At 35.4% G+C, this 15,099-nt stretch overlaps 1 protein-coding gene across 1 annotated transcript in view; it reads left to right on the top strand.

Annotated features, from left to right (window-relative positions):
- Nucleotides 1-15,099, top strand: part of LOC106459004 (dystrophin-like) — a 271,702-nt gene that overhangs the window by 197,997 nt on the left and 58,606 nt on the right. Inside the window, exon 49 of the mRNA XM_022385593.1 lies at nucleotides 3,513-3,627. Coding sequence (XP_022241301.1) covers nucleotides 3,513-3,627 — 115 coding nt within the window. The remainder of the gene's footprint in view (nucleotides 1-3,512; nucleotides 3,628-15,099) is intronic.

The following is a 15,099-nucleotide window of genomic DNA, read 5'->3' as shown; positions in this document are numbered from 1 at the left end:
TTAATTTTTGCCTCCCTTCCCCCTACTATTTGCTCCCTTTATTCCGTCATCTTCCCACAAATAAACAAAAAAATCCTATAACACCACTGGTTGAGTTTGACGCCTGTTGTTGGAAACAAGATCGTACTGGGATTGGGTACATTATATTAAAACGATTTTGAATATGCAAGTTACGTAACAACCGCAGTCGGTATTAAAAGTCACAGTTGAACGTCATGTATCGAAAACACGTTTTGACATTTTCTGACGTTTCGTAGACAGTGTGATGCCATCAAGAATTGATCGTTTTCGGGAAGGGTATGTAACAGCCCTATTTCCCAATGCAAAATATTCATACACTCAGATCATAAAGATGTGTATATATCGTGGATTTAGAAGTTCCAAGACGGGGTTAACCCTTGTACATTGGAAAACAAAGGAATGTGGATCATTTGACACCAGGACCATCCAAAAAGAGACCTGCAACAAGTCATGATAAACGAAGTCCGGAGTCTTGTAAGATATAATAATCCACGAACACAAAGGTCAATGCCAGAATCCGTTCACATACCCCATACAACAGTACGTAACATACTCAAGAAGGAACTCCTTCTGGAAACTTGGCCAACAGAGCATGGGTTTGCCAAGATAAGGCTTCCAGGCATAACCAAGCAACTAGAGAATTAAATGGGTATTCGTGTTATTCCATACGAAGACGTAATGATCAAGTCGCTGGACGCATCGTCTGTGGAGTTCTGAGCGATCGGACTGTTGAAATGGTTCTGGGAAACCGCCGTCATCGTACACTAGATGGATTGTAGAAAGGGCTCCGATGGGATTGATATGATTTGGACATTACAACTTATTGCAATGGAAACTACGTTGCAGGGCTATTTACAAGGTAGATTACGACCGGATGTGACGAAATGAACTGTAACGACATTCAACATTCAGTAAAAGCTGAAACTAAACATGCATCGCTCGCTATGTCAGCCGTAAACAATGCTATAAACAGTATGGAAGTTTAGTATGCCATGTGCTGTTGGAAAGAACGTAGAAGATGATGGTAACTAAGCATGACACGTGTTCTCACAAATAACATTGTCAACAATGTGGAAGTTGTTCACAATATGTGCCGTTTTGTGGAAACAAAGCCTTGGACAATATCAAAGTTGAAGCTGATCATGACACGTGTTGGATACAATGATCTTTGTGTGCGACAAGCCATGAACAATTCAAAAATAGAAATAAAAAAACTGGCATTGCATGTTCAAGATGACCTTTCAGAATGACTTACTCACATCTTGTTTTTTGCACGTGTACTTAAAAATAAAGACGTTATGTTTTTGTATTTTTTGGAGTAAAATTTAAATTAAAATCCCTCCTCTCTCTTAATGTATAAAACATGTAACTCGATCGGTTACTAAGTGCTCTAAACTTCTTATTACACACTTCAACGGCGCGTTGATTTTCTGAGAGTTAGTTATAGTAGATGAGAGGGAACAGTCATTACGGCTATAAGTTTTATATCTCACATAAAACCCTAACAAACCGATCATAACAACAATACGTTAATGAAAGAGGCACAGTCCACACTCGTAATCAGTAATGAATAATGAAATAGTGATCAAATTTAATAACTATATATATATATTTATATAATAGAAAAGAATGATTACTATTTATAAAGCTGTTGATAGATGGTAGACTATTCTGTATTAATTTAAAACACACGCAGAGTTAGGTAAATGGCGTGTCCAATTAATACAGTAGAGCACCGATTATCCGGACTTATCGAAACCAAGGGTGGTTCGGATAATTGGACATCATTAAAAAATCGTATCTTAAACATATATTTTACAATATTGTCAATGTATACAGTTTATACAAATAAAAATCATTTAAGGCATAAGCAAGAAATGATTCAATTTACCTATATAATATCCACTCTAAACGACTGAATACATATGGACAATATTGTAATGTATTTACTACAATAACTAAGTTATTGACAGCTGCTTCGTGGAAGACCTCTTTTTTTCAGCTATATGTCCATGTTTGTAATTTTCAAGTTTGATCCAGATAATTGTACATCCGGATAATCGGCGTTCTACTGTATTTTGTATGGTAAATCTATATCGAAAGGACAATAGCAGTATATCACGTCTAGTCCCATTGGGAAAAGGGAGGACTTTTGTCAAATCATGTTGTCCTTGATGGTTCTGGGCCTCTCCTTGAAGCGAAAGTGGACAGTGTTCAGAACTAAGTGTAATCTTCAAGTGATAATTAATCTGTGTAGTTTGGTATGGTCGTTGTTTATCAATCGCGTGGTATGATTTTGATCGATGTGTACTCGAATTTAAAATTCAGAATATCGTAGATAGCTCTGCAACTGAAATTACTCTTGAATGACACCAAAATAATTAACGAGATGTGACGTCAGTTATGATGTGTATTAGTTAAATATTTATGTCTTTCCTTGTTGTTCTCTTTTGGCTCCGTGCCTTACATTTGAAAAACTAAGTGCTTTTATATCAACGTTTCACGTAATGTTGTAGCATAACGCTTAAGTAATTTAAACACGAAGAAACGTGACGTCTTGTTGAATAATTTCGTTGCTTAAGTGTTTGTGAAAAGGTCTTAAAGAGGTTACATAGAACTTTGTGAAATTTAACAACAATGTTTTACTATTTTCCTTGGATACATAAAGCTAGATGTGTTTTTTCTACTGGTGGCGCCATCTGCATAAATTACATCTTCTAGACTGAAAATCTCTTTTAAAAAAAAAACACCCCGTAACAATAAGATTAACTTTTTTTTTCTTACGAGTGAAATTGTTTAACGATTTACAAGTAAGTCCTCATCAAAACTCATCCGGTAATGATAATATTAACATGTTTTTCTTAAGTTTTTTTTTTTTAATCACATGTAAAATATTTTCGTCTGGTGATTATAGAGTAATTAGTTCTAAAAAAGCCCTACCGGTAGTGATAAGATTAATCCGATATATTCCTTCCGAGCAAAATCATTAACAAGTACGTCTAAAACGATACCTAGTAGTGATGAAATTAATCAGATTTTTTATTTTTATCACGACTAAAGTTGTCTAGCGATTAATGAGTAGAAGTATACTTCTGTGAAACCACGGGGTAGTAATAAGATTATCTAATTGTTTCTCTTGCATTTCTTCTTTGTAACCGAGGAAGAACCGGGGGGGTGGGCGATTACAAATAAAATAAAATGCCCGTTGTTAGTGAAAAGGTTAAAAATATTCCAGAAATGTATCTTTTAGTTGCACATAGTACTACGTTTGTCTTTTTTTTTATGTAAATGTTTAAGCTATCCAATTTGGTAGTGTGTTCTTTTCATTATTGTTAATACTTGGTTTACAGCCCAGTGGCTTGCTGAGAGAAATCTCATTAGTAACCCAGACAAGTTACTATACTGTGGTGGCGTTTGTGTGTATTTTTTTGTTTTGTTTTTATTAGCTGTTCACTCAGTGTCTAATGAATTTCTTCGTGTTACGTTTACAGAAGTTTCTGTTGGACTACAGCCATAAGGACATTCATCTGAAAAAGCTACAGACCGCTATTGACCAGCAGAAACAGACAACTAACGAGGAAGTAAACGAGGAGTTGGAAAGAAAAGGTAAAGCACCGCACTTGTTTGGTTATTTTAAGAAATATTTAATAAACAGGTTGGTCGTTTATATAGGCGTAGAAATTTCTAATCCAAAGCAGAGGCTCCCCAGTGGCATGTTTGTGGACTTGCAATGCTAGAATCCGGGTTTCGATACCCGTGGGGGCAGAGCACAGATAGCCCATTGTGTAGCTTTGTGCTTAACGTTAATTAAACATAGATGTTTAAGGCTTGAAAAAAAAGTTCTGATGTTAAAAAATGCATGCCAAAGTTTTCATGCAGTCAGTTAATCTATATAAATATAATAGTACTGTCTGTTGTATGGCCATGTAACTGCTTCGCAGGGTGTGGGTGGACGGATCTTCACCCAAATTGATATGGAGATTTATTAGGTTCATGCGGGTGTAAATACAGATTTTTAGTTTTGCATGGGCGTTTTCGCGTTTTTTACCACTACTTCGACCCCTGTTGATGGATCTTCACCAAATTTAACATGAAGATTTGTTGTGTTCATGCGCAGATACATGCAAACTTGCGGTTTCACATTTTATGTTTTGCCGTTTTTTACGATCAAATACAAGGGAAGCAACTTTTCATGTCCTAAGATAACCTTTCATTAATCACGAAGTTACATAACTTCAGTCCAGGGGACGGGTACTCCAGCTGGTTATACATAATTTTCTTTAAGCTACGAAACAACCTCGTCGAAGTATGTTGGTTGTTCTTGTTACTCACATGGTACATTGCAAAACTGTTGTCTCCAACAAAAGTAATTGCTTTGGATATGTTGTGTACCATTCAGTATGTCTGACGTAGGGTGTGTGTGTGTTCCTCTGCTGGTTTAAAAAAATTGATGATCTAGGTTAGAACTTAGCAGCATGAAGTCAGAATGATATTTGTACCATTCATTTACATATCAAATATCTCTTCATATGGCAAAGATTTGTGACATTCACAGTGAAAGTGTAACGTTCTGAAGAGCTTTAATAGTCGAATTTTATTATTTCCAGCTCTACAGTTATTCCTATAGAGTCCATAAAATATCTCTCATTAAATATACAAGATTCTCATATCTGAAGAGTACAATTCTGCGATATTATCTTACTTGCCTGTCATAGCGCAAAGCTAATGTCGTCCCTTTGGCTAGCATATCACAGGTAACCGTTTGGAAGAACATTCACATATGACTTCAGGCCGCTTTAAAGTTTAATTTCCCAACGTTTTGTCAGCTGGACAACAAATCATATAATTCGACATCATATCGTTCATTAAGCAACCAACATTTTGCGGGATGGACAACAGAATCATAAAATTTGACCTCATATAATTCTTTAATCCCCCAACGTCCTGTCGGCTGGACAACAGAGTCGTATAATTCAACATCATATCGTTCATTAATGTCCCAACGTCCTGTCAGCTGGACAACAGAATCATAAAATTCGACTTCATATAATTCATTAATGCCCCAACGTCCTGTCAGCTGGACAACAGAATCATAAAATTTGACTTCATATAATTCATTAATGTCCCAACGTCCTGTCAGCTGGACAACAGAATCATATAATTCATTAATGTCCCAACGTCCTGTCAGCTGGACAACAGAATCATATAATTTGATATTAGATCGCTCATAATTTATCTTTAATGCTTTGTTTTCTGTGAGCTGTGTGGCTATTATGAGGAGTGGGTAATAAATATAACATACATACATATATATACATATATGTATCTGAATTATACCTGTTAATATACACATAGGGAAAATAACAGACTATTTTGGTGGGCAGACATGATCAAATATGGCGACATATTGATAGAGGTAAGTACTTATTGACTTATTTTCCACTGAGCTAGTTTTTAATGTATTTTTACTTTCATAATTTTGTAAGAATGATGAAGGGCCATAGTGAGCAACTTAAATACTTCGATTGTTCATAGATGATTTATTACAATAAGTAGTTTCAAGCGTACTACGGTGCCAGAGCTAGAAAGGACTTAGATTTGTGTTTCAAAAGAAACAGAAATGGAGAAAGAGTGCAAACCCTGTTTTGTTCCTTGTGAAGATCAAAGTTGAGTTAATGACAAGAAACCAGTTCTTCTAAGATCAGTACAGCGACTAACCCACTGCAGGAATCATTGAATGCAGCAGTGAAGTACACACTTTATTGTTTGATTCACGTAATGTTTTTATCTTTAAATGAAAAGCACGAGTCCCCACTATCTGCTTTGGATGGTTGCTGTGCTATCCAGTCTTCACCACACCCTCACGATTGAGAAAAAATGTATTTATAAATATAAGTATATTAGAAATAATGCAATGTGTTTGTTATGATCTTAACCATTAGATAGATTTAAAAGTCATAATTCAAAGTAAGAGTTGTTTCTCTGACAGTATTATTCATAGTGGGGGTACATAGAGCATATGGATAAGAGTTGATGAAAATAACATAGCAGCTCAGAAATCTAAATAGCTTACATGTCATGTCTGTGTTTATTTTACTTTCCTTCGCTATACTACAGCTATACGTAGTACAGCTTACATGTAGGTTTATTTTACTTTCCTTAGCTATATTACAGCTATACATAGGATTGTAGTTCTGAAAGAAGGGGGAGATTGCAATTCTTTTGTATTTTCTAAAAGTTGAATTTGATGCTATGATACTGTATGTTAACGAAATATAGATTGTTTTATACTCAAGAAAGTTAAGTTTTTATTGATACCGCACGTGCCATTTGGAAGTATTACGATTGTTCCAAATGGTGATTGGGTAATCTCCTCTTACCGAACATTATTGGATCACATTTCTCGATTTGGGGAACAAACCTCTCGTAGGGAGTGCGTGGACTTCCGTTTGTTGAATTGCAATACGTATTATTGAGCTCGACCGAGAACATGACATTGTCAATGATAATAACCAAATGGTTCATCGCTTCCTCATTAACTCACTTTGCGCTGTTTGTAACGCAGATATACAAATAGTGATGACAACCAGTCTTCAAATTGGTGAAATAAATTAAGATATGAGTTTTGAAATAGGCGAGGCTCACGTGTTTCTGAAGTCAGCATAGCCGAATACGACTAAGTTGCAAAATATTTCTAAAAAGCAAAAGTACCCGTCCCCAGTGACGGAAAAATTTTAAATTAATATAGCAAATGTACCCATCTGTAGTGACGAAAAAAATTAAGTTAATCTATAAATTTAAATTATTTCATGGACTTTAAAAATGTTAATTGTGTTACACTCTTGGTTTCACTTACACCAGGAAAATTAATTGTTGACCATGCCAGTCGTGCTAAGAGCTGCTCAGCGATAACATACAGTAAATCTACATTTTTATTCTTTAAGTGACGTCACATTTTGAAATGTGAATGATAGTGTGGTTAATTCCTAACAACTTAGTGTAGAATATCCTGCTTGAGAAATGGCGGGAGAACAGGCATGAATAATGTTGGTGCGAAATTTTAAAAGTGAAATATGTAAAATTTCCATTAATTAGTGATAATAATAAGCAAACGCCATACTTAAATTTCTGGTAATCATTTACAGCCTTTGTGAGATAGTGTTTTTGAAATCAATATAACATACTTAATTGGGATTATGTTCCATGTAGCTTAATGATGAAGTATTCAGCAGGTAACAATGTAATACTTGTTGAAAAATTTACTTTCGAGAAAGCATGTAATTACGTACTACACAGTTTATACGTCGGTTTCGTAAGCTGAAACAATCGGACTACGTGCTTTCCCAGATCAGTAGTATCGTTTATTAAAATTTACTATTTGAAAGTGAATCAAACCAGATGTAAATATATATATATATATATATATATATATATATATATAACAAGCTCTCGAATTCCAAACAAAATTAGCTTCCCATAAGCCAGTGTTTTTGTGTTACATAATTACGACTTTAGAATAATGTTGTTCGAATTTTCCCAAACTTTCGTTATCCATGCCCCCTTTTAATAAATATGGTTTCTTGTGCGTGCTCCCCCATTTTAAATGAATGAAAGAGTGAATTAAATGATGAAATATAATACACGGATACACATTAAAATGCTCTTATTATTTTCATTAACAAAAATATATATTAAAACGCTTAACTTCGCATAATTGCACTATTGACTCTAGTCGCTCGCGCCCTCTCTCTCAAGAGATCATTTACTCTTCCTGGAGTGATGCCTCACAGTTTGGGAATCGCTGGTTTACGAGATGAGTGAAATCCAGTCGTGTAAGATCCAGAAACACTATGATCTAGCATACCGAAGTTTCGACGAAAGAATGTAGATTTTTAAAACTGGCACAAGAACGATTTTTAATGATGGACATTACATATTCAATTGCTGTTACGCTACACGTGTTAATAAAAACAAAAAACCATATCAACAGATGTTTATTTGTTGCTAACTTAAAAACAAATCTCACCACTGTCCTTGCAATAGTATTTACACCAGGTTTACCCAAAAAGCAGTGAAGCAAATTAACCAAAAAAGTAACTTATTACATTCCTTATCTTCACACCAGCACCGGTTTTCAAAAGGTTTAGTTAAAGTGTGTAAAATAGTCACAGTTCCACGTCCTTAGTTGACCTAGCGGTTTTCGACTATTTCACATACTTTAATTAAACCTTTTGAAAACCGCTAGGTCAACTAAGGACATGGAACTGCGACTATTTCACATACTTTAATTAAACCTTTTGCAGTTCCATGTCCTTAGTTGACCTAGCGGTTTTCAAAAGGTTTAATTAAACTAATAAAAGATCGATTTTCCGCAACAGATAAGCAGTAGTTTACATCTAAACTTATAGAGAGGTAATAAAGTCAAACTAGTCAGATACCGAGAAACAAGTATTGGACAAAAGCTTTTTTCTATCATTAAGATGGTATTAGGGGAGGTTTCTAATGACATGATCTGATGTATTCGAAAATGTCTGGATATGTTGACGAAATAAAATTGATGTAATTTACGTAGTTGATTTTGTCTATTCTGCTCTAACTCATTATCGGAAATACGGTCAATCATATTGGTAAAATAAAAGCTAAGCTAAAAATGTCTTCGGAAATTTTGTGTTTCTCAAAAGACAATATTCTCAGCGTTACTAAAAATATAGCTATGTATATAATATTTGAAACTGAATTTTAAATTATATACATAGCTTTTTGGGCTCTTGTAATGTTAAAACTTGACTATCTAGGTGGTTAGGGCGCTCGACTCGCAATCTGAGGGTCGTGGGTTCGAATCCCTGTCCCACCAAACATGCTCGCCCTTTCGGCTGTGGGGGCGTTATACTGTGTTAATCAATCCCACTATTCGTTCGTAAAAGAGTGGCCCAATTGTTGGCGGTGGGTGGTGATGACTAGCTGCCTTCCCTCTAATCTTGCACTGCTAAATTAGGGACGGCTAGCGCAGGTAGCCCTCGTGTAGATTTGCGCGAAATTCAGAACAAACAAACAAACTTACAGTGTACCGTACTTATTGAAAAACATATGTGCAAATGTTTGTTTTTTTTCAGAAACCTTAAGCTGAATGTAGAATATAAAACACATATTACAAGCGTTTCCTACAACTGAACACGCCCACGCTTTCAACAATGGGCACGTTATAGGGGTGACAGTTAATCACGTTATCCAGTCCTGATAGTTGTTCAAAGCTTTTGTGGCGGCAGGTGTTGCTTAGTGGTTGCTCTAGGGATCCCTGACTTAACCATTAGCCCAGATGTGAAACAGGTGTCATTTGGGCTACAAATGTTCCCAGGTTTATATATTCTCAGTGAGTACGTCACAGCACATATAGCCCATTGTATAGTTTTGGTCTTAACAACAAACAAACAGGTGTCATTTGGGCTACAAATGTTCCCAGGTTTCTATATTCTCAGTGAGTACGTCACAGCACATATAGCCCATTGTATGGTTTTGGTCTTAACAACAAACAAACAGGTGTCATTTGGGCTACAAATAGTTCCCAGGTTTATATATTCTCAGTGAGTACGTCACAGCACATATAGCCCATTGTATGGTTTTGGTCTTAACAACAAACAAACAGGTTGAAAATTACCATTCCTTTGTCATTACCTAATTTTGTGACATAGAAAGGATTTGAAAAAAACAAATTATCTAGCCAAAAAATAAAGGAATAAGGGTTCTTATTAGGTATTCATGATGATAACTTGCTGTATAAAGTTGTTTGTTTTCCATCGTTCCTTTTACTTACCCTTTTTTTATATTTTTCTGATTTCCTGTAGCACATCTTTGATTACCGTACTAAGTAGTATATTTATTATAAATCCTCTTGCCTATGGCGATTTCTAATAAATTAGCATTAATATGCTCTTTCAAAAGTAAATCGTGTGTATAGACAAGACCACGGGATTTTCTTAAATAATATACTACCAGTGAAATAGCTGTTCGTTCGAATTTCAGTGATAAGCCCTTAGTTCGCTACAAGAAATAGTTTAATGGTTCTGTGTGGATCGTCTTCTGAATTGAAAAACCCTGTCCACTAAAGCCAAATATTAGGCCGTTCATCCAAAGACAAATCCATACGCCCCCAAGTGGCTTACCTAAAGTATGAGGACTTATAACCCCCCAAATTGGGTTTCGATACCCGCGATGGGCAGAGTACAGGTAGCCCATTGTATAACTTTACGCTTAACTGCTTAACAAGTAAATCTATGTACCAGTTGATACAAGTTTTAAGAACACAGAATTGTGCCTTTTCTTATAATCTAATCTGTTCGTAGATTCGTTGACATTGAATAATCAGTTTTAAGAGTTCATCTGGTGCCCAGAAGGATTTTAAGTCAGCTTAGATGAAGATGCTTGTGAATAGATTTTAATTATTGATTAGAAAGTTATCAAATAATCAACTTTTTGTACACTCACTACTAGTCTTATAGAAAGTATAGAGATTTGTTTAAGGGCACTTTGTTGTGCCATAATCACTGAAGTAACAAGAGCCTTCGAATGCACGCATTACTGCGTTTACGTTCAATAACGCGCTCCTTTTTTTAGAATCTGAGCGCTATCAACTTTATACTATTGGAATTACAACAACTAAGCGTGTCTTTTCACTAGAAATACTGTATATATATATATTTTTTTTTTTGGTTCATTATAAAAATTACAACTTCGTGTACTTAATTGTATATTTTTGTCATTTAAACTGCTGCTCTTAAAATATTATTACTTCCTTTTTAAGCTCCTGGCCGTCTTGCTAGACAAGCTTTTTTTGAGTTCGATTTTCCAATGCGAATTCCGCAGTTGGGTTGTGTGAAGATAATATCCTAACCATAAGCACCTCGCCCATTGTTAGAAACGACTTGTGCCGTGTGAAATGTGTACAGTGCAGGAGCCTTGATCGGTATCTTTCGCTACTTTGTTATTACTATTAATTTTTAAAAATTGCTCTCTCTCTCTCTCTCTCTCTCTCTTGCAAGTTTCTTCTATCTATTTCTTTGCATTTTTTCTTGGATTGTTTTTTTTTCATCTTTACGCAAAATAGGTAGGAATTCAATTATCATATCAGTTTTAAAATACCATAAAACGGAGTTGTTAATTAATTACAATACACAACAAATTCAAAGCTTCTTTACCTAAGCTTGAAAATGTATAGGTGGTGTCGGATTGGAAATAAAATTTAAATTTAAGAAACATACAACTGCTATAAATTTACTTAATTATTTGTACATGTTCGTGAATTAATTTGTGATATTTAATTACGAAGGATTCTATAATCCAGTATTTTTGTGGTGTTTTAAGAAAGGTTACAACTCTTTTAAATTATTAATTTTTAATATTGTTCCAACGTTTTGAAACATTGTTAACGAACTACACACTGTTGTAATAACAAATAGAATGTTGGATCTACACGTTCCAGTGATAGTGGGAATGTGAAGGCTGTATACCCATAGTAACAAAACCCCATTTAGAAAACACTAATATATTTAGCTTATATTCAACGTTCTTGTTCTGGAAACCGGTTGTATAGAGGAGGTAATTAATACGCATCATTTGAGCGTGTGTCTGTAATGTAAAAATATATAGAACGGAGATACTGTTAAGTGACCTTTTTACATCGAAAGGAAAGAAAGCGCTGAAAACAGCCTTTGGTGATAAGCAGACAGTAATTTAAGGCACAAAGTTTGTTTTTTTATCATACATAACGACTTTTATTCTATGTTTTTAATATATATTATGGATGAAAAGACTATAATAATTTTTTTGGTCTAATAAAAACTTATCATCGTTTGTCAGATTAACGATATAAAAAAAGATTTAAGATTCTAAGTAGAATGAAACTGTTAGACCTTCCTTCTCTTCCCGCTAAAGTAACAGAAACGGCTCTAAGAAAGATTACGTGATATCTCACTAATTGGAATTTGCAATCTAAACGTGACATGTATTTACGTGTACCAAATAACCAAGCAGAGACCCTCCTGGGGCTCAGTACACCCGCTGCCAGAAGAGATCGGTCAAGTTGTTTTGAAGATTGACCGTCACTTCAGTAACGCACCTACAGCTGAAACTCTGGAGTGCGTTCAGCAGTATTAGGTGTCGAACCCCGAACCCTTCGTTCTGCTACCCAATAAGTCAACTGTTAGATCACACTCGACCCAGCCAGAAGAGATCGGTCAAGTTGTTTGAAGTAAATAACGAGATTGACCGTCACTTCAGTAACGCACCTACAGATGAAACTCTGGAGTGCGTTCAGCAGTATTAGGTGTCGAACCCCGAACCCTTCGTTCTGCTACCCAATAAGTCAACTGTTAGGTCACACTCGACCCACTACTGACACTGTTTCCACGAATTGCCTTTTTTATTTATTCATACTATTTAGACGTATGATTAATTAATTAATTAATCTAGGTTCAATACATATGTGTTAGCAGTATTTCAGATTTTTAAAAAAGGTATCTGTGAAACAAAAAAAACAATGTTTTTTGTTTAAATTGTAATTAATGAAGCGGGAAAAAATTATCTTTAAATGTTTCTAGAGTTACTACACGAAATTAAGTATAACAATAAGACATCGTGATTTTCCAGGCTGTAACCTAAGTACACTGGAAATCATTAAATATATTTTGTTATCGTTTTAATCATCCCCCAGTGGCACAGCGGTATGTCTGCGGACTTACAGCGCTAGAATACGGGTTTCGATACCCGTGGTGGGCAGAGCACAGATAGCCCATTGTGCAGCTTTGTGCTTAATTACAAACAAAAATCGTTTTAATCGATGCTGCTATATTGTTCTTTTCATATTGTTGTTGTTGTTGTTACGTGGCCAAGTACATCCACCGTGACGTTTTTTCCAGGGTTATCGTTGTTATTGCTAATTGATTTTTTTTAATCTGGAAAAACTAGTGTTTTTATATCGAAAACGTAATCTTCATTTATAACTTTAAAAACGCAGACTGTGATGTCACGATCAGCAAGCTTCTCGGGAGATAAGAGTTTCAAAATATTTATAGTAACCAGAACAGAAGTGTAGGACGCAAATTAAAAATGGGGAGGCAAGGTTTATTTGACCGAGTGAAGCGAGGAAATGTGCACCACAGGTGCACTCATTACAGCTGGATTAAATTTTATGCATTATCCAGCTTTTCCTGAGAGTAATTTTTCTAATTTTATGCAGTTTTAAAAAGTGGGGAGCACTCCCCCTCCCGCTTCCTACGCCACTGCAGAATGTTGGTTCATAATCCAATGCAAATTTGTTTTTATTTTTGTTAATTTGCGGTGTTATACTGGTCGAATTAGCACATATAAACGTTGATTTTAAATTAATCAAAATCCTCTTTTTAATTCATAAACACTAAGTGTGCTTCAACTTATTGTAGCAAAAATAAACCGACCTGGACTCGAACACGTGACTCAGCTTATCGTTCATGATGCATTACCAACTCGATGTTCACTTCCTTGTTCATTAAAGGTGGTCTTTTGACAGGTTTCTTGGGTTATGTCAATCAGTCTTTAAGTTCAGAAACCGATTTTAATTGAGTTTTAACTACAGATTTTTTAAGTGTTGGTGATTCGAATCCACAGCTGGGCTTAGTTTATACTGTTTTTAAGGGGAAAAAATCGATTTTTTTTCTTCATCCTGAATATACTATGATTGTATAGAAGACTAATTAAGGCTACCGATTCAATATAGACCACAAAGTGCTCATCAAAATGTTCCACGTATTTTCTGAGATCTGTTGAACAGAACTAGTCCATCTAAAAGGCAAACCAAGCATGTTAACTAGCTTTTTTATCACCACGAATAGGCATAGGTGTACCATAGCATTCTATTTAGGCTTAACAAAACTACTTGATATACCATAAAGTTAACGGCAATCTTTGATTTTTCCTTCGATTCGTGAGCCCAGTCGTTTGTTGTGAACGAAATTAACCACTTGCCAATAATAAGTGTGGTCGTTATCCTCTTGACTTTTTTTTTTTTTATGCCTCAGTTGCGAAGCAGTGTGGGGAATACTCTTAATCCATGTCCGTCCGTCCCGGTCTTATGAATAGGATATCTCAAGACTGGATGAATGAATTTTGACCAAGCTTATGTAACAGATAACAAATACAAAGCTCTAACAGGATTCATTTTTAAAGGTTATGGGACAGAGTTGGGTGTTTTGTTTTCGAAAACCCGGGCAACGCCGGGTAATGCTGCTAGTTAGCTATAAAGATTTAGATAAACTTTAACTTTATATTAGCCAATCTTTACTGTATAGAAGGAAATTATTATTTTAGAGAAAAAACTAATAAGTAAAATCAGGTGTAGTAGTACTGAAATATCCATTGTATTTTCTTTATTCAGTTGTAACGTACGCCTTATTTACTTTGCGTGAGTTGTAAAATATAAATGTTCTACGTAATCCTTTAGTACTTCAGCTTGTGGCTTTGAATGTAAATGTGACCAACTAACGTCTCCTCCAGCTCTGCAGCTGGAAGGATCAAACTTAACGGACACTAGGGATAGCCCGAATAATGCCATTATCCATATGGCATATCCCCCTACCAAGGTCACTCGGGCATTGTGAAGTATAAGAGTAATAAGTTTTTCATGGTTGCTGAATCCGAATCTGGAATTTGATTTTGTATTACTGGCCTCTTCTGGATCTAAGGGACTCCATATCTGAAACTGTGTTTATACTCTACACCACAAGCTAACAGGACCAAACTTGTTACATTTGCTCAGTTACCACCGGTGGGTGTCCCAACCTGTTTTTATTTCAGGTGTGGATTCGATGGGATAGCTAGAAATATTAAGTCGTCAAGAAATTAATGCCACGTTTTGGAACACTTTCAGTAACCACCCCCCAAAAAACGTACATCACGTATAATAGTTAAATGAACCGCCTAAACGTCACCTTGGTGTAGCCTATGTAATGTGTAAAGTTTAGTATAATCTAATCCCTTATAGTGATGGCACACGACGAGACCCACATTCGACACGTAATGCTGTTTGAATACAAGAAGGAAAACACAAAG

This window comes from Limulus polyphemus, unplaced genomic scaffold (genome assembly GCF_000517525.1).
Source record: "Limulus polyphemus unplaced genomic scaffold, Limulus_polyphemus-2.1.2 Scaffold25, whole genome shotgun sequence".
NCBI classification, from domain to species: domain Eukaryota; kingdom Metazoa; phylum Arthropoda; class Merostomata; order Xiphosura; family Limulidae; genus Limulus; species Limulus polyphemus.
The sequence above is the reverse complement of the archived record's forward strand: the minus strand, read 5'-3'. Positions and strand labels throughout refer to the sequence as shown.